Genomic DNA, 17,910 nt, shown 5'->3' with positions numbered 1-17,910 from the left:
CAAATAGGTGGTTCTATTGTTGGAACCTTTTACTATACCTGAGACACTCACCTAGGGCAGCATTCTTTCAAATGCTTGCATAGGGACTGTATATACCAAGTCCCATGGTCTGGGCTCCTGTAGGAAACATAATCTGTCATAGTGGCCATGCCAAGCAGGAAGTCTGCTTCCTCTGGAATGCATTCATTGCAGATGTTTGAATCCACCTCACAAGGCGATGAAGAGCTCTGGCCATCTGTTTCCACATTTACTGCTTTATGAAAAGACATCCCCTGGCATGCTTGCATAATGAATACTTTGGGTTTTCCAGCTAGTGATGGGCAATTCCTACCATTGAAAAAAGTAGTCAGTCTTTGGATAGGTACCTCCTGCCCATCGGTACCAAATATGATGCCTTTATCACCGTGTGTGAGGATGCAACACACAAAACAGTCACTGGCCTGATGGTTCTCAGTACTGTACTTATGTATTGTCTTCAAGATTTCCTCTCCAGTCAGATCTTTGTGCACTTCTGTCTTGAAGTGAAGCATTGTGAAGACACGGCATAGAGCCTCTGTATAAAGCACATGAGATAAAGCTGTTAGATTACCACCACATCCCCAGCAAGAGAGGCAAAAAAACTTTACCCACACTTCTGTGGAGTTCTATGACATACGGATTTTACAAGTTGAATCTAAGGTGTGCAATGATAGCATTTTGGCCACACAGAAGACCTTTGGATTCATAAATTTTAAAGGCACGCATTAATAAAGACCATGAAAATTATTCAGTAGTCAGGATTTAGGATGATGCAAAAAGATTTTTCATCCATATAATATAGAACACAATAGATAATATATTACCACTGATGTATAGATCTATATCCAAGCAGAATAATAGTGCATCTTATATTACCCCAAAGTAAATGTCACCAAGAGATGTTCATCTAGTCCTCCTTTCTAGCTCCCATCCCAATGTGCTCTATAGGAAAATCAGGACTGAACTTGGAAGTGAAATGGAAAACCAGAGTGGGCTCACATCCCATAAGATACAGACCTCCCGATATTCAGCTGGTAGCAATCACCATTTTTTAAACGCTGATCATCACCAGCTAAATTATTCCCTGGTATTCAGTGCCAGGGCATATCCGGGCACTGGCACTGAATATTGGGGGTCGGGCCAGGGCCTGAATAACTTAGGTTTTTTTTTTTTTTTAAAGAGGCCCTGAGCCCCCTCCACCCTCAACAATGCCCCCTCTTTCCCTCCCCCCAGCCTGCAGCAAGAACCCCCCCCCAAAGACCCACTCACCCCCATCCTTCAGCTAGGCCCTTCCCCCAGGCCTACCTGTATTCCTGGTGGTCCAGCAGGGCTGTTGGGGGTAGGATCTGCCCCCCTTGCTCCTGCCCTTTGCAGTACTTGTCCAAAATGGCTACCATGACCTTTAACGGCAGGTCACTGAACTACATAAGGTCATGGCAGTCATTTTGCACAGATGTCGCAAGGGGAAGGAGTTAAGAGGCTATGCTCCTGCCCCCAAGAACCCCACTGGACCACCAGGGATACAGGTAAGCCCAGGAGTGTAATGCATTGTGTGTAATGTAGTCTCATATGTAATGCAGTCACCCTTGCTTGTCTGTATAACGTCTGTTACTAGTGGTCTATTCTCCTGCAAAGACTTCCTCTCTTTCTCAGCCAAGCTTGGCTCTTTTGTCTACCTGCTATCATTTCCTGGTCATTCATACTATCTCTGTCCTGAGAGGTCAGCTGGGTATGACCTATCCCTCCAATTGAGGGCTGCCCTCTGAGACCAACCCTAATACCTGATGGCAGGTCCTGTCCTGTTGGTTCCTTTACCTCCTCCTCCCTGGGCTTGTGTGAGCCCTTTCTTGATCTCCCCTGCTCCATGAGGCATTCTCCATCTTGCTTCAGACAGCACATGTCCTGCTAACCCCCCTTGTAACGAACTCATTTTTTTACGTTGTTTGTTCTTCCTCATAAGATACTGCATATTACAGCCACCTAGCTCCGGACTGCTTGCATATGTTTAACTATTCTCCCACCTCTGCAATAAAGCTACTTCTCTTCAGATTTCTATCTCCAACCACTGATACAGCTCTCAGAATTATAGAGTCTCTTGCCTTAGGGCAATACTTCTGAACATCTGACTGTGAGTAAACTATCTATATTTATTCAATAAAGGAAATTTCAGAAAATAAAGAGGCTTCAAGTGTGTGCTGTTGTGCCGAGGTTATACTTCTAGGATATTAAGGCTTCACAAATATTAAGCTTTAAGAGGCCTAGAAAACTGGAGCTCTGTTTCTATTATGTAAAGTTTGTGAAATAATCCCAGAACTTATGTTCATATGGCAGTTTTTTTCTTTTCAGATGTCAACTCTAGTGTGGACAGTTGGTTGTAGAGGGGCAGGAGCAGGCCCGTGCCAAGGGTCTGTGCCGCCCCCCCCCCCCCCCCCGCAGATGAACAGTTGGCGCCCCCCCTCCCCCCCGCAGATGAACAGTTGGCGCCCCCCCCCCCCCCCGCAGATGAACAGTTGGCGCGCCCCCCCCCCATGAAGATGATCGCGGCGCGCCCTGGGGGCCTTTAAATCTTTTACTTGCAGTCGCAGCAGCGTCTGTGAAAGCGGAGCGCTGCCGATGTCTCCCTTCCCTTCGCGCTGTTGGTTCCCTCAGTGTCCCGCCTTCTTCTGACGTCAGAAGAAGGCGGGACACTGAGGGAACCAACAGCGCGAAGGGAAGGGAGACGTCGGCAGCGCTCCGCTTTCACAGACGCTGCTGCGACTGCAAGTAAAAGATTTAAAGGCCTCGGCGGCGCGGGGCGAGGGTAAGCACCGCAGCGGCGCCCTCCAGAGGTGGGCGCCTTCCTGCGGTGCTTACCCCGCTTACCGCATCGGCACGGCCCTGGGCAGGAGAAGGGTACAACAGTAGGTATGGCAAGGGACTTGGGGCATGGCATGAGGACGGGACATGGGCAGGGCACAGGCGCAGAATGGAGCCGGACAATTTTGGGGTTTTTCTTTGGCAAAAAGTTGGCAACCTATATATGCACATATGTATAGAAATAGCTCTTGGCCTCTTTCTAACACAGCACCTACCCGCGTCTTTATCCGTTCCATTCCTGTTTTTTAGGTGGCTCTGTCTGGGAATCGTTGTTTTTTCAAAGTTGTAATTGTTTATGATCAGGCATTTCCCTCGAGGACGGCTGTCCATTTTATATACACTGTCAGTCTGGCACAAAATGAACAAGAAAGATAACCTTGTAGAGAATGTTTAACATAAAAAATGTATTCAGAGAGCCTTTTGTACAATATTCAGGAATTCATGCACATCCCTTTTCTTACTTATGCAAAATTAGGCTTACTACACTAGGGCATAGGCGCCAGCTTTGTGGGTACTTGGGCACCTCAATATTTTTATGATATACTTTATTAAATTTGGAGCTGAAATATCTATGCTGCAGGCAGCAAACAAAAGCAAGAAGGAAGAGTTTCTGTATCCCAGTTATTGTTCCCACGTCCCTCTATAGCCTATTGGCTGGAATACCTGACCAATGGGCTACAGGAGAAAGAGATAGAGCTGTTTTATTGCCTATTGGCTGGCTATGACTGACTGATGGGCTCTAGGGGGAGGAAGGAGCAGCTGTAATCAAGGATAATAAGGGTACTTCCTACCTACAGCTGCCAGTGGGAAGGGAAAGAGCAACAGATAGACACTGAAAGAAGACTGAGTCACATAACATTATTGCATGACAATTTTATGTGTGTTGCTATAATAATATGTTTAGTAATTAAGTTTTTTTAAAAGACTGAGAAGTACAGTGTGTTCTTACTATTCATTAGGAAATGGTTCCTAAAAAAAGCTGTGCGAACCAAAAAAACCGCAAAAGGCAATGCATTGCTCCTATGGGAAATACAGGGTTAAGTTCCTGCCAAGCTCTGGTTCTGTGAAAGCAAGAAAAATGAAGCATTGTTCCTAAGAGAAATACAGGGTTAGGTTCCAGCTTGCATTTTGGTCAGGCAAGTAAAAAAAATACTGCATACTGAACCAAATATTATATACTGAACATTAATTATTTATTTGCAGTAACATTAAAGCAGTAACAGTTACTAAAAGAAATGCACGTAAAACAGTGCAGGAAAATAAATCAGTATTTATACATCAACAATAAGCATTTTTATACAGTAAAAGGCATTGACTAAAATCCTACATTTGATGGAGCTGCAGGAGACGGAAAGGTTTGCAACTCCTGCGCAGTAGGAGATGACGAAAATGGCAAAGCTGTCAGACCTACCTCTGGAAACTGGCTCTCATGACTTACTGACTGGAAAGACTGTGTCAGCCTTGTCTGTTTGGCTTTGCTCATCAGGTCCTTAAGTGCCTCGGTATAAGGGGCAAATGCAGAGTTTGCGAAACACTTAAATTTTAGACTGTGCTCTAGCATGGGATCACATTCCTCCATGTTGCTAAACATTTTATAGAAACCAAGAAGTAGGGTAGATTGGCTCTTCCAAAAGAGCAAGGGAGACACTCATTCAAAAAGGTGATCTCTATTGAAACAACTCAAACGACTCGACACAGCTGCTGTTTTTCGGCGTCAAAACGCCTGCTTCAGTAGCCTATAAAAACATATATAACACTAATAAAAACATATAGATCGTACAAATCATAAATACATGAGGTGTAAATGAAATAACAGAATCCAAACATAATGAATGAATGAATAAATAGATATGCAAAAACAATTTTAAAAAACAATAGAATAGCATTTTTATAACAAGATAAATTTACAAATAGTGGTTGCATAATCTAAAAAGCATACTGACTGAGAATAAGTAAAAAGGTAATAAATAATAAAAAAAAATCAATAGTAATAATAAAAAATCATGACTGATCTCGCAATGTTCGTTGTGCAGTGGTATTTCCAAAATAATATGTAACCTTAGACGACTATAGTTGGTCCTATTTATACAAGAGAGCAAAAACATGTATAAAAGAAAACCATAATGCAAATATAGGCTTCTCTGAGACAGAAAAAGCGTACAGGAAAGGAAGAACACAGAATAAAATGAAGTACTATATATCACCTTTAAAAAGTGCGGTAAACATAAAACACTAACCCCCCTGTTTACTAAAGCTTAGCTTGAGTTATCTGCAGCAGGGCCCATTTTATTCCTATGGGCCCTGCTGCAGATAAATCAAGCTAAGCTTTAGTAAACAACTATTGTGGAGTAGATGGGATGTATGAGGTAAGAAAGTTAATTATTATTTAATGTGTGTAGGATGCTTGTGTGTGGTTGCCGTATTCAAGATGCATGACTCGCTAGACTAATCAAGTATGTCCTTAATGAGACGTGCCAGGAAAGTTGGTTGTGTGCGAGTGACTAAATGCATGCAATGAATGAGTTGGAACATAGATATTGTCATGTGTATCTGATTGGAGAGGCAATGGAGGGAAATAAAATACAATGGGGATGCTAAGGAGGGTAAAAAAAAAAGTATCCTACTAGTTGTATCGTATACACGGAATCCCTCTAGGTCACAAGGAAAAGAAACTCAAAATAAAAGTAGGTGGAAGGAAAACAATAGCAAAAAACAAAAACCAAATAGCCAATACCATTGTGTGATGATCATCACATTAAGAGTAAAAGATTTTAAAAAATAATAAAAATGTGGAATAAAAATAGAAACTATGTATAGCACAGCCTATATTCAATAGCAAAACGGTATAAAACATAAACTTAGTAGGCTGTATACATCTAAAGCTAAAAATAGGTAAAAGAACAGCAAAAAAAAATCAGCAAGAAAATCAACTGTTTCCCTCAGTTGTTAAGTGGCTGAGAGTGCATTCAAACAGAACATGTGTGGAACACGTAGTAGAGCAAAACTGAAAAGGTGTGGAAAAATGAAAAATAGGATAAAATATAGGTAGGAAACAATAGAATGAAAAATCATCATTGGATAAAATTAAATTAAATAAAGGTGGGGGCTGAAGCACTACAGTCTGTATGGTGTAAAAGTGATCTGGTACACCCACAATGAGGAGTGGTGTCCATAACTATTCTTCTAAATGAAAGATATGTACGCTCCTGTGTTTAGTATGGTATGTGTATACAAACCAGGAATATTAAAAAAAAAAACAGAAAAACAAAAAGACAAGAAAGTCATGACATGAAGGATTATAAAGGCTCAAAGGTAAGAATAAAGTAAAAATAAAGTCGGTATTAAAAAACAGTGGGATCTAAAAATGCTTACAGCAATACATGTTTTTGCTCTCTTGTATAAATAGGACCAACTATAGTCGTCTAAGGTTACATATTATTTTGGAAATAGTGCCTACCACTACACAATGAACATTGCGAGATCAGCCTCAATTTTTTTATTATTACTATTGATTTTTTATTATTTAGTGCCTTTTTAGATATTCAACCAGCATTTATTGTTAATTTATCTTGTTATAAAAATGCTATTCTATTGTCTTTTAATTTTTTTTGCGTATCCATTTAATTATTTATTTATTTATTTATTTATTTATTTATTCATTCATTCATTATTTTTGGAATCTGTTATCTCATTTACACCTCATGTATTTATGATTTATATGTTTATATTAGTGTTATATATGTTTTTATAGACTCCTGAAGCAGGCTTTTTGACACCGAATCACAGCAGGTGTGTCGAGTCGTTTGAGTTGTTTCAATAAAGATTGCCTTTTTGAATGAGTGTCTCCCTCGGTCTTTTGGAAGAGCCAATCTACCCTACCTCTTGGTTTCTCTCTTGCTGATGCACCTAGGGATGGAACGTTCCTCCACTTTTGTGTGCTAAACTTTTTATCCAATGTTTACACTCACTCTGCTATTTTTGCCACCTTGAGAGGCACACTTTTTGGAACCTCTTTGTCATCATCATTGCCTCTGATACCTTGTTGCATCAAGGTCTTCATTGCTGGGCTCTATTGCAGTCTCAGCCAAACCTTCCTCCACATCTTCTTGTGTCTTGTCCTCAAAGCCCACACCACTGATTCTTCGTGGAAAGCGCATTATTTTTTCCACACTTTTTTCATGTTTTCCGCAAGACCTTCAAAACCCTCAAAGTTTGTTACAGTCATGCCAAATTTCACCACCAAACTAGTGCCACCAGTGACTCCACAACTTTCAGTTCTGATATATAAGGCCGGTAAAGTGAAAGTGCAAGAAAGAACTTGTTATAAAATGCGAATAGCTGAAAACTTGTTGTAAAAGGCAATTTGTTGATAACATATACTTCTCCATGAATGTGAAAACTACAAATCGTGAACACGAAAATAGCAAGAATGCCCTGTACTGGGAGAGAAATAAAGGGCTTAGGAAGGGATGAAGGGGTTTGAAAGAGGTTACTGGCTGGGAGACAGCATGCAGCTTTAAAGAGCTTGAGGTGGCAGAAAGCAGCTGTAAGGAGAGGAGAGTCTGGATGATGGGGACATGAGTGGGGAGTAGAGCTGTGGGAAGAGGAATAGGAAGGGGTAAGTGAATTGAAATGAGTTATTGCCAGGGAGATAGAACTCTGCTGTGAAAGGCTGGAAGTAACAGAAAGGAAATGTAAGGAGAAGAGGGGTAGGGTGAATGCACTGTGAGTGGAGCTGTGGGAAAAGGAATAGAGAGGTCTAGGAAGGGGGAAAGGGGTTTCTGACAGAGAGAGAGAGAGAGAGAGAGAGAGAATTATGCTGTGAGGGACTGGAAGAGGCAGAATGGAGCTGTATGGGGAACACAGGCTGGGAGTGCAGCCAAGGGACAGGGATAGAAGGGGCAAGGAAGGGATGAAGGGGACTGAAAGGAGTTACTGGCAAGGAGAGAAAATTCTGCTGTGAAGGGCTGAAATAGGCAGAAAGGATTTGTATGGGGGGAAAGAGGCTGGGTAATGGGAAAAGGCTGAGAATGAAGCTGTAAGGAGAGGAATAGGAAGAGGTTACTGCCTTGGAGTGAGAATGGTGCTGTCAAAGACTAGAAGAAACATAAAGGAACTCAAAGAGGGATAAAGAAGGCAGGATAGCGGCAGGAAGAAGCCACTAGACCACCAGGGCCCTTCAAGGTAGGACTGAGGGGGGCACACTGAGATTCAGGAGTCTGTAGTGTGCAGAAGGGGGCAGCAGCTGCGGTGCTAGTGGGGGCTGTAGTGTGCAGTAGGAGGGCAGCAGAGCAGTAGTGGTGGGGGGCAGGGGTGGCAGGCAGTGGCCGGGGGGGGGGGGGGGCGAATAACCTTCACTGTCCAGGGGCTCAGATCACTATCAGTCCACCCCTTCTTTGTGGGATTGGGAAAAGATGGGCTGAGAGAAAAGTGAGAGGAAAGAGAGATCATGATGGAGTGAAGAGACATGAAGGCAATAAAGATGAGAAGTGGGGTGAGGGGGTGACTCTAGAAGGAAGTGAATGAAAATAGGTAGAAAGTCAGGCTATGGAGAGTCAAGCACATGAAACAAATGAGAGGACTGGAAGAGAATTCATAAAAGACAAAGAACATGAAGGCAGAGAGGAAGAAAAGTGTAAAAATGGCATTGTCAGATTCAAGGGTGAATGGCAGGAATACGTAGACTGATGAGAATAAAGTGGAATTGTTTAAGAAATATTTCTCTTTTGTGTTCACAAATGAATGACTGGGAGTAGGCGACTGTAAAAACAAACAGAGGAATGGAAATGAGGTAGATGGTGAACAATTTTCAGAGGACTGTATTCAAGAGCAGCTAGCTAAACAAAAAGTAAACAAAGCAAGAGGGCCAGATGGGATACATTGGAGGGTAATGAACAAACTTAGGGATCCTTTTACTAAGCTGCAGGATAAAGGGCCCTGCGGTAACTGCGGGGGTCATTTTTCCTGCGTGCCTGGGCCCTTTTTACTGCAGCCAGTAAAATGCCCCCCAATAATTGGCCACGCGGGTTAGCGCTGCGCTAGGGAAAAATAAATTCCCGGAGTGCCGGAAATGGCACATGCTCCAGTTGGAACTACTGCCAGTGGCCATGTTGGGCCAGCAGTAGTTCCATTTTAACATGCGGTAAGCCCATGTTGGGCTTAACACTACTTTATAAAAAACCACCTTAGGGAAGTTCTGATGGCTCCGCTGTCTGACTTTTTCAGTGATCCTTCCGGACTGGAGATGAGTAGATGTGGTTCCTCCCCACAAAAGCAGAAGTAAGGAGGAGGTTGGAAACTACAAGCTACTTAGTCTCACCTCAGTAGTGAGTAAGCTAATGGAAATGCTGCTAAAATAGGATGGTGTTGTTTCTGGAATCCAACGGGTTGCAGGGTCCGTGGCAGCATGGTCTTACTTGAGCTAGATCTTTCAGACAAATCTGATTAATTTCTTTGGTTGGCTGACCCCTTGATATGGGTCCTAAAGTGACTAACTGGGTTAGAAATTAGTTGAGTGGGAGGCAACAAAGGGTAGTGGTAAAAGGAATTCATTCTAAGAAAAGGGTCACTACAAGTGGTGTGCTAGACGAATCAGTCCTTGGTCCAGTTCTTGTTAACATTTTTGTGAGCAATACTGTGGGAGGAGTATTTGATAAGGTTCCCTCTTTGAGGATGATACAAACTCTGCACTAGGGTAGACACCCTGGAATGTGTGGATAATATAAGGAAGGATCTAGAGTAGCTTAAAGAATGGTCTAGAATTTAGCAGCTAAGATTTAATGCTAAAAAATGCAATGGGTCCATGAACAAGTAGGTAAACTTATGTTTGTGTCACTTATCTGCAATGTCTACACTATCGTTACCACCAAGACTACTTCTGGTGCTTAAGGTAAGGGTGAGCACCTTTCTATCCTGGGTGGCTCATGGCCATATTTCTTTTTTTCTCTTCTACTTGAATTGTACTGGTCGCCTTACTGTGATTTGGCAATCACAATGGAGCTTATTTTTGAAGCATACGGATATCTCAAAATGCCCAAATGGATGTCCATGTGCTTGAAATGTCCAAATCCCAATTTTTCAAAGGCAGAAAAGGGACATTCAACACTTCGGTATGTCCAAATAGCAAGGGGGCATGTTGTGAGCGGTTTTTGTGTGGGACTAGGGAAGGCCCAAAATCAGAACGTCCAAAAGCGATTACTGAATGGGAAGAAACATCCAAGCCTAAAAAGAAGGACATCCTAGGTTAGACCCGTTTTAGTCGCATCCAGGATACAAAAAGGTGCTCTTATTGAGCAGCTGACCACTGGAGGGATTAAGGCATGACACCTCCTTAATGCCTCAGTGGTTGCTGTCCCCCTCCCCTGAAAGTGAAACTGAAAGGAGATACCAGGCTTTCTGACAGCTTCAGGTATTATAGGCATTCCTAGCAAAGTAGAAATCAAAGCTGAGGAATAGGCTAGTGCAGTGATGGTGAACCTTTCAGAGGCCGAGTGCCCAAATAGCAACCCAAAATCTAATTATTTATCGCGAGTGCCCAAATAGCAACCCAAAATCTAATTATTTATCGCAAAGTGCCAACAGGGCAATTTAACCTGAATAACAGAACTTTAAAAGCATTTGGCATGCGTTTGAATAATTAATGTGATTTTTGCTGTTGCATGCATGCTGATAACTTGTCTAACCTTGGCTCATACTTTCCTCTCTCCCCTGCCCTCCCCTCCATCCACCCATGTCCAGCAACCCTCCTGTCTCCCCTGCCCTCCTCTCCATCCACCCACCCATGTCCAGCAACCCTCCCCTCCATCCACCCATGTCCAGCAACTCTGCTCTCCCTTGCCCTCCATCCATCCACCCATGTCCAGCAACTCTCCTCTCCCCTGCCCCCCTCCATCTATCCATACCCAGCGATTCTCTTCTCTCCCCTGCCCTCCCCTCCCGCTCCCATCCATGCCCTGCATGTAAATCGTTTTTATTACCTCCGTCGAAGCGGCCGTGTCTTTGAAAGCTCTGCCCGTCTCTAACCTTCCCTTCGTGAGTTCGTTCTCTCAGAGTCAGTCCCGCCCTCGCAGAAATGATATCAGAAGGCGGGATTGACGCTGAGGGAACGAACTCATGAAGGGAAGGCTAGAGACGGGCAGGGCTTTCAAAGACGCGACCACTTCAACGGAGGTAATCAGAGCTGGCGGGGAGGACATGCGAGGGGATGTTGGGTGGGCGGGCCTGGAGGGAAAGTGGCTGGCCCCTGGGCGACGGCGCGCATGCCAACAGAGAGGGCTCTGCGTACCCTCTCTGGCACACGTACCATAGGTTCGCCATCACTGGGCTAGTGGTTAGTGCAGCAGACTTTATATGAAGGGATCCAGGTTTAAATACTTCAATGCTTTTTTTTTTTTTTTTATTGTGAGTCCTCCAGAAACAAAGAAATACCTACTGTACCTAAATATATAAGCCACCTGCAAGCATGATGGCTATTGAAATGGTGTACATTCAGGTTCAGTAGGTTTTTTTCTGATCCTGGAGGGCTGACAATTACAAAATAAAAGAGTTAAAGTGAGATTTGAACTCAAGTCCCTTGGTTTACAGTCTACTGCACTAACCACTAGGCTGCCCCTCTGCTGTGCAAGAAGATCTGTGTTATGAGCCAGATGTCTTTATTCTGACTTGGATGTCCTTTCTAAAATGCCCCTCAATTTGATCTCTCCCCCTTAGAGATGCACAGCAATTCACCAAGTTTATAACTGAATTTTCAGCCATGTTCTCTGTTGACCTCCACATTGCTGATTTTCTTTGTAACCCTTTTTACAAAATTCTGTACAACTACTACTACTATTTAGCATTTCTATAGCGCTACAAAGAGTACGCAGCGCTGCACAAACATAGAAGAAAGACAGTCCCTGCTCAAAGAGCTTACAATCTAGTAGACAAAAAATAAAGTAAACAAATCAATTAATGTGTAGAGGAAAGAGGAGAGGAGGGTAGGTGGAGGCAAGTGGATACAAGTGGTTATGAGTCAAAAGCAATGTTCAAAACATTCCATATGTTGAACAGCACACAAATGTGCTATTATTAAATAGCCATGCAACCTTAAGAAATCTATTCTTTAAATTCCATGTTACCTGGAAGTATTCCTCTTGGTTTGTTGGAAAATCACACAGGACGGGTGAAACAGTCTCAGATAGAAGGCTTCCTTGAATGAAAATCCCATAATAACCCATCAGCAAATTCATAGGGTTTCACAGCAATTGAAGAAACATAAAACAGGGTACTGATTTTTCAGGATAATCAGGCTCTATGAAAACTACCTTCCCTCAGTTCAGCTAAAAGTATGCATGGTGTTCTACAGCTTGTGTACTTTAGATGCATTCAGATGAGGAGTTCCTGAAGGCATGTTTTGAACAGGATCACAGAGGGTTAAATCTGCTGTAGGAGCCCTTTTACCAAACTGCAGTAAAAAGTGCCCTTAGTGTGTGCTTAGGTAGGTCATTTTTTCCGCATGGGTAAAATGGGTGAATTTCAGCTTTTTTCTATTAATGGCCAGGCACTAATTTTCCCATTAGCACGTGGCCATTAGCGCATGAGCCCCTACCACCACCTATTTTGTAGGCAGTAAGGGTTCTCACACTAACCACATTAGCGCAGAGCACACCTACTCTCCGCCCCCATCACCAATGCCAAAATTACTGCAGAATGCCTGAGCGCACCCTGCAGTAAGGCACTTTAAGATGCGGTAAGCATGCGTTAGTGCTTACAGCAGCTTAGTAAAAGGATACTTTAATTTGCATTTAATACACATTGTTGTGATAATGTGGGTTATTATTATATAGGCCCCATCAATAATAATGGGGTTTGTACTGAATAACATGTATTCACATTAGTGCATGTTCATGTGTAATAATGTGCAACAGTGCAATACTGCAGGTTAGGAAGTCTAGTCCATGGATTGTATATTCAAGTCTACACATTATCTTCCATAAATTTTCTACTCACATTAAAACTGGGTGCAAAAGTCCATGGATATTTTGTACGTGCTTTTATGAATATATATGTGTATCTCCAGGAAGCATCTACTTGAGCATATAGCACTCAAGTCACTTATAAAACTAGCCCTATATGGGGAAATTCTATAACAGGGCACCAAGGCTATAAAGCTACATAAGAACATGTATTGCATCTATTTCATAAATAAATCCTAATCCTAAAGCCAATGCATGTATTTATATGTCATCATAAAATTACCTTACCAAAAGTAGGTGCTCACATTTCCATCTCCTCTGAGACACAGTCCTACCTTGCTGTTCCTATTTTCCATCTCCTGGACCATCTAAGTGTCTGTCACATAAAATTACCCTCTTTGATGTTGGTGTACCTAGTTTTATGCCCATGTATCCCAAGCAGTTTTATAAGAGCCCTACCTGAGGAGCCAATGCAGAAAGCTACTGTGGGCAGAAGCATGTGGTTAACAAGACATCAGAGTGCATTTTTATGGCCAGGTGATGCAAAGAAGTGCTTCATGCATTAGATAACAGTGTAGATCCCTGCTTTAAAGATGAGAGCCTCAAATACTTAAATGCCTGGACATGTGGTTTATTAGGTCAACCACGCCAATGCAGAAAAGTGCCAAGGAAGCTGACAGGCTGAGAGAAACAGCAAGGCTATATCACCGGGCTGAGGTGGCATACAGCACACCTTGAGGGTCATCTGAAGTGGTGTGATATTTCATCTGAGATGATCCATGGTCTGGTGAGCTGGACTCCCTCCCTGGAGTCGACCCAACACTCTCTGCCAATCACCACTCACACATTGGCAGGAAGGGAGACATTTTAGCAGTGAGCTATAGATTGCTGCCACAGTGTGCACTGTAATACTTTTGCAGTGAGCTCACATTAGAAGCCATGTACTCAGCCATCAGCTCATGGGTCTAATGCGCACATCAGTCATTGACTGCATAAAGCACTGTTCTACATGGGATAGGATCTAAAGAGCACAAAGCAGACCTCATGGATGAAGTGTTCTTGGAGAGGGAAAAAGGGGGAAGGACTTTGAGTGGCAGAAGCAATGACAGGAGACATGGTGGAAGTGGCCTGAGATCGGAAAAAATCAAGAGCTCAATCTGATCTCGTGTATTATAGATCTAAATTTAGAGATTATAATTTTCACTTGAAGACCACTAAGAGGCGTTTTTTTTCAAGGATCATAACACAAAAGCCCCTAACCCTTCTAAGGAGCTTTATACAGTTTTCTGCAAATTAACAACCCCTAATTGCAAAACCATAGCCTCCATGACTCCATCAGCTGAGGCCCTCTTGCTTTTTTTTCATTACAAAAATCTTGGATCTTCCTCCTTTCTTGGCACCTCTTCCTGGTCATCATTTCAACTTCAGACCCCTTTTTTTCTTTCCAAGATTATTTCATCTATGAGGTCTACTTCATGCTCTTTAGATCCTATTCCATCCTCCTAGTTCAAAACCTCTACTCTTGGCACTCTTCCTCAAATACTGCTTATCTAATATAATAAAACGCACCCTCAACGTTCTGAGGACAACGTTCTGAAGCCATCTGACGTCACTCCCAGGCTGAAAGGTTCGTGGATTCGTGGTGTGAAGCCTTCAAGCCAGCCAGCCGTCTCTGCCCCGCCCTCGCGTCAAACGTCATGACGTCGAGGGCGGAAAAAAAACCCAAACAATTCCGGCAGCGCAGCGTCAGGGAAGGAGGCGGCGCTCCCGACGTCTCTAGCCTTCCCTTCGCTGTGTTCCGCCTTCTTCTGACGTCAAGGATGACGTCAGAAGAAGGCGGAACACAGCGAAGGGAAGGCTAGACGTCGGGAGCGCCGCCTCCTTCCCTGACGCTTCGCTGCCGGAACCGCCACGGAGGTAAATTTAAAAAGGAGAAAAAAAAAAAAAGAAGTTGGGGGGAGAGAAGAGGGTGGCCAGTAAAGTTGAACAATGGGAGCGGGAGGGCAGGGGAGAAACGACAGCATGGATGCGAAGGGGGGGGCATGGATGAGAAGGGGGGGGGGGAGAAGAGGGCGGGCCAGGCTGGGACATGGGAGAGAGAGGAGCATGGATGCGAGGGGGGTCATGGAAGGGAGAGAGGGGACTTGCTGGAAAAGGTTGAATGGAGGCGGCAGGGGACAGAGGAGCATGGATGGGCATGGATTGGGAGAAGCTGATGAGTTAATGACAATCAAAGAAACCTCCATATGCCTCCCTCCTTGTTTAATTGAAAGCTGCTAGATATCTGAATGTATGAAATTCCTTTCACTTTCATCACAGTATGGCTGGGGGTCCTCAGTGAGGGATGGTTGTGGAATCCGTTTAAAACAAAGATGTCAGCTCACCTTCCTCACATCTGGAATATGCATCAGGGATGGAGAACTGTGTGCTGCTCTCCAGTGAAACAGGATACGACCCTGTGGGAAAGATGAGAAAGAACGTAACTTAGATATTGAGAAAGTACAAAATAAGAATGCAGAAATATGCATGTCAGTGGCTCGTTCCTTCCATGACCCATTCTTTTTCCTCTGCTATGCTTCCCTTGCCAGGGCAGTTATTGTACCGATTTCTACTTCCAGCTGCCCAAATTTGGATCATTGGCTTCAGGCAGACTGGTGTGGGACAAAGAGGACAGAAAATAGGAGGGATGTGCACAGGGCAAATATTTTTGGTTTATCTGACCCTTTTCCCCAGTTTTGGACTTGGGTTTTTTTTTTCAGTTTGTGTCACGAATTTGTTTTAATAAAATGTTTTAATAAATATTAGAACATTTTAACACACAGAGAATGACTTAATGCATGCTAATTCTTAAGGCATATTAAATTGATTTTGCACACACCAACTTTTTTAAGGTACAGAATGTTCACTAACAAATGCACATCCCTAGAAAATATCAACCAATTACAAAAATACCAAAATATTATATAGAAAACAGTTCCATGCCATGTATGACACATCATTTTAAAACCAATTTTTAAAAAGTGAATGCATGCAGCACAATTTAAAATGTTCAGCAGTCAGATGATACAATATTTATACTGAAAATGAACTTTTCTACCATATACTATCATTTTTTCCACCTCTCTCACCTCCTTCCTTCTGACATTGTTTATCTTTCATAAGATAAGGCAGTGAAGAGACACATAAACAATTAAACGGTGTGTGAGTCCCCCTTTCACGAAGATTTGCGAAACAGGCACCTGTCGGGGTATATGGGCACACCAGTTTGAAAAGATGAGCACACCAGCTCGATAAGATAAGTGTCTTTGGATCATACCTATGCATAGGGAAGTTTAAAAATAACAAAAATAAAGACGATTGTGATTGACCGTAGAATAGGTAGGAGAAGGGAATGAGTCAAAGATTAAATATACGTGCATGAGCGCAGATTCACCGTGTGAGTGAAGTGACAAGGAGCCATGTGCAGTTATATGAGACTCTACCTCTTATAAGTTCATAGAGTGTTTCCTAATACACTCTCCAACATATATTTTTGTGAGATTTGGACAGTAGTGTGGAGAAGGTAAGAGCCTAAGTTTTTTGACAGTATTACTAAGACAAGCAGCATAAAATCTGTTCCACTCTTCTGGGATCTTGCCAGGTTGTTGTGACCTGGACTGGCCACTGATGGAAACAGGATACTGGGCTTGATGGACCTTTGGTCTGTCCCAGTATGGCAATGCTTGTGTTCTTATGTTCTCCTATTTTGTGTCTATGAGGGGTAAACTTTGTTTCTAAACAAAATCACTATCCTATCATTTTGGTTCCAGCCACCATTAGAATGTCTGCATGAGTGAGAGTTCACATTCACACACTCACTTTTCTCACAATTACTGCTGCTGTTCTTCCTTCCTTCCTCTCCCCCTCCCCCAAAAGTGCATACTTCCTTCCTGTCCTGGAAGTATGCACAGCTGCAGAGTTGGAAAAGAATCATGGTAGCTATTGTAGGCGACAATGAATGAATGAGTAGTCACTCAAGCTACTTGGAGGGGTTAGGAGAAAGGGTTAGGGAAATTGGAAGGGAAGAGTGACAAGGTTGCAAAATGCTGATACTGCTGGTGAGTAGAAGAAGGTGAAGGAGTGGCTGTCCCTGAATATGTGTGTGCCTACAGTCCTGGCACATAATCCAGGAGGTGGAAGTGACAGCAGACAGCCCAGGATTTTCCTGGACACTCCAGGAGACTTGGATAGTCTGATTGCCACACCAATAATCCTGCAATAATACAGGTACAAGTGATAAAATAGGGGACACATAATGAGATCATTTGGAAAGTTTGCTGACTGGAATGTTCTTAGACTTTATTTGTTCAGCTTACAATATTTATATAACCCAGAGTTCAGGTTTTCAGGAACAGTCTCCATTTCCACTGAAGCAGAAAGACACTATATATAAAATTAGTCTGTAAACCCTAAGGTTAGGGGGAATATCTACTAAACATAACTCATTTTGAGCTAGAAATGAAAAGGCCCAAGTTAAATCTAAATAACAACGTTCACAGAAAATCAATGAAATACATAGATTTTTTTTTTTAAATGGAAGTCACTTTAAAGAAAGTTAAGGTATGGTATTACCACTCCTGTTTAATTGATAATCTTCAATTGTCCTCAAAAGTTCTTTGTTAATCTTCCCACATAAGTCCTTCAAAGTATCAAAGTTGTGCTCTCCCAAAATTGCTCTCTTTTCCATTTCAATAAAAATCTCCAGCATGGTCTGCAAAAGAAAAGAAACCATCATAAGAGAACAACAATAACATGCAATTGTATTCTTCCCATAAACCATCTACCTGCCATGACCATAGAATCTATTTTTTAAATGTAAAGTTGCATAACCACCCATCAAAACTGATGGGGGAAAAAAGCCATTAAACAACACACAGAAAGGAATAAATTTGAATGTTTGGCATACCAAGCTCATCAATCCATATAGGATCATCCCGAAGAAAGCAACAGTAAAATGGCTGAAACATCAGTCAAGCTCATTCGGACATAGCACCACCCGGACTGCTGCTGCTCCCAGTCTTAGGAGCCAGCTCGTTGGGTGCCG

At 42.7% G+C, this 17,910-nt stretch overlaps 1 protein-coding gene across 2 annotated transcripts in view; it reads right to left on the bottom strand.

Annotated features, from left to right (window-relative positions):
- Positions 1–17,910, bottom strand: part of LOC115474822 (caspase-8-like) — a 105,260-nt gene that overhangs the window by 8,150 nt on the left and 79,200 nt on the right. For both annotated transcript variants that reach the window (XM_030210494.1, XM_030210495.1), the window contains exons 4-8: positions 17,439–17,577; positions 15,212–15,283; positions 11,991–12,061; positions 3,090–3,222; positions 52–553 (exon numbers count right to left, since the gene is read on the bottom strand). In XM_030210494.1, the coding sequence (XP_030066354.1) occupies positions 52–553; positions 3,090–3,222; positions 11,991–12,061; positions 15,212–15,283; positions 17,439–17,577 (917 nt within the window). The remainder of the gene's footprint in view (positions 1–51; positions 554–3,089; positions 3,223–11,990; positions 12,062–15,211; positions 15,284–17,438; positions 17,578–17,910) is intronic.

The sequence above is a fragment of the Microcaecilia unicolor genome, chromosome 7 (genome assembly GCF_901765095.1).
Source record: "Microcaecilia unicolor chromosome 7, aMicUni1.1, whole genome shotgun sequence".
NCBI lineage: Eukaryota > Metazoa > Chordata > Amphibia > Gymnophiona > Siphonopidae > Microcaecilia > Microcaecilia unicolor.
This window is presented reverse-complemented; position numbering and strand designations above follow the sequence as displayed.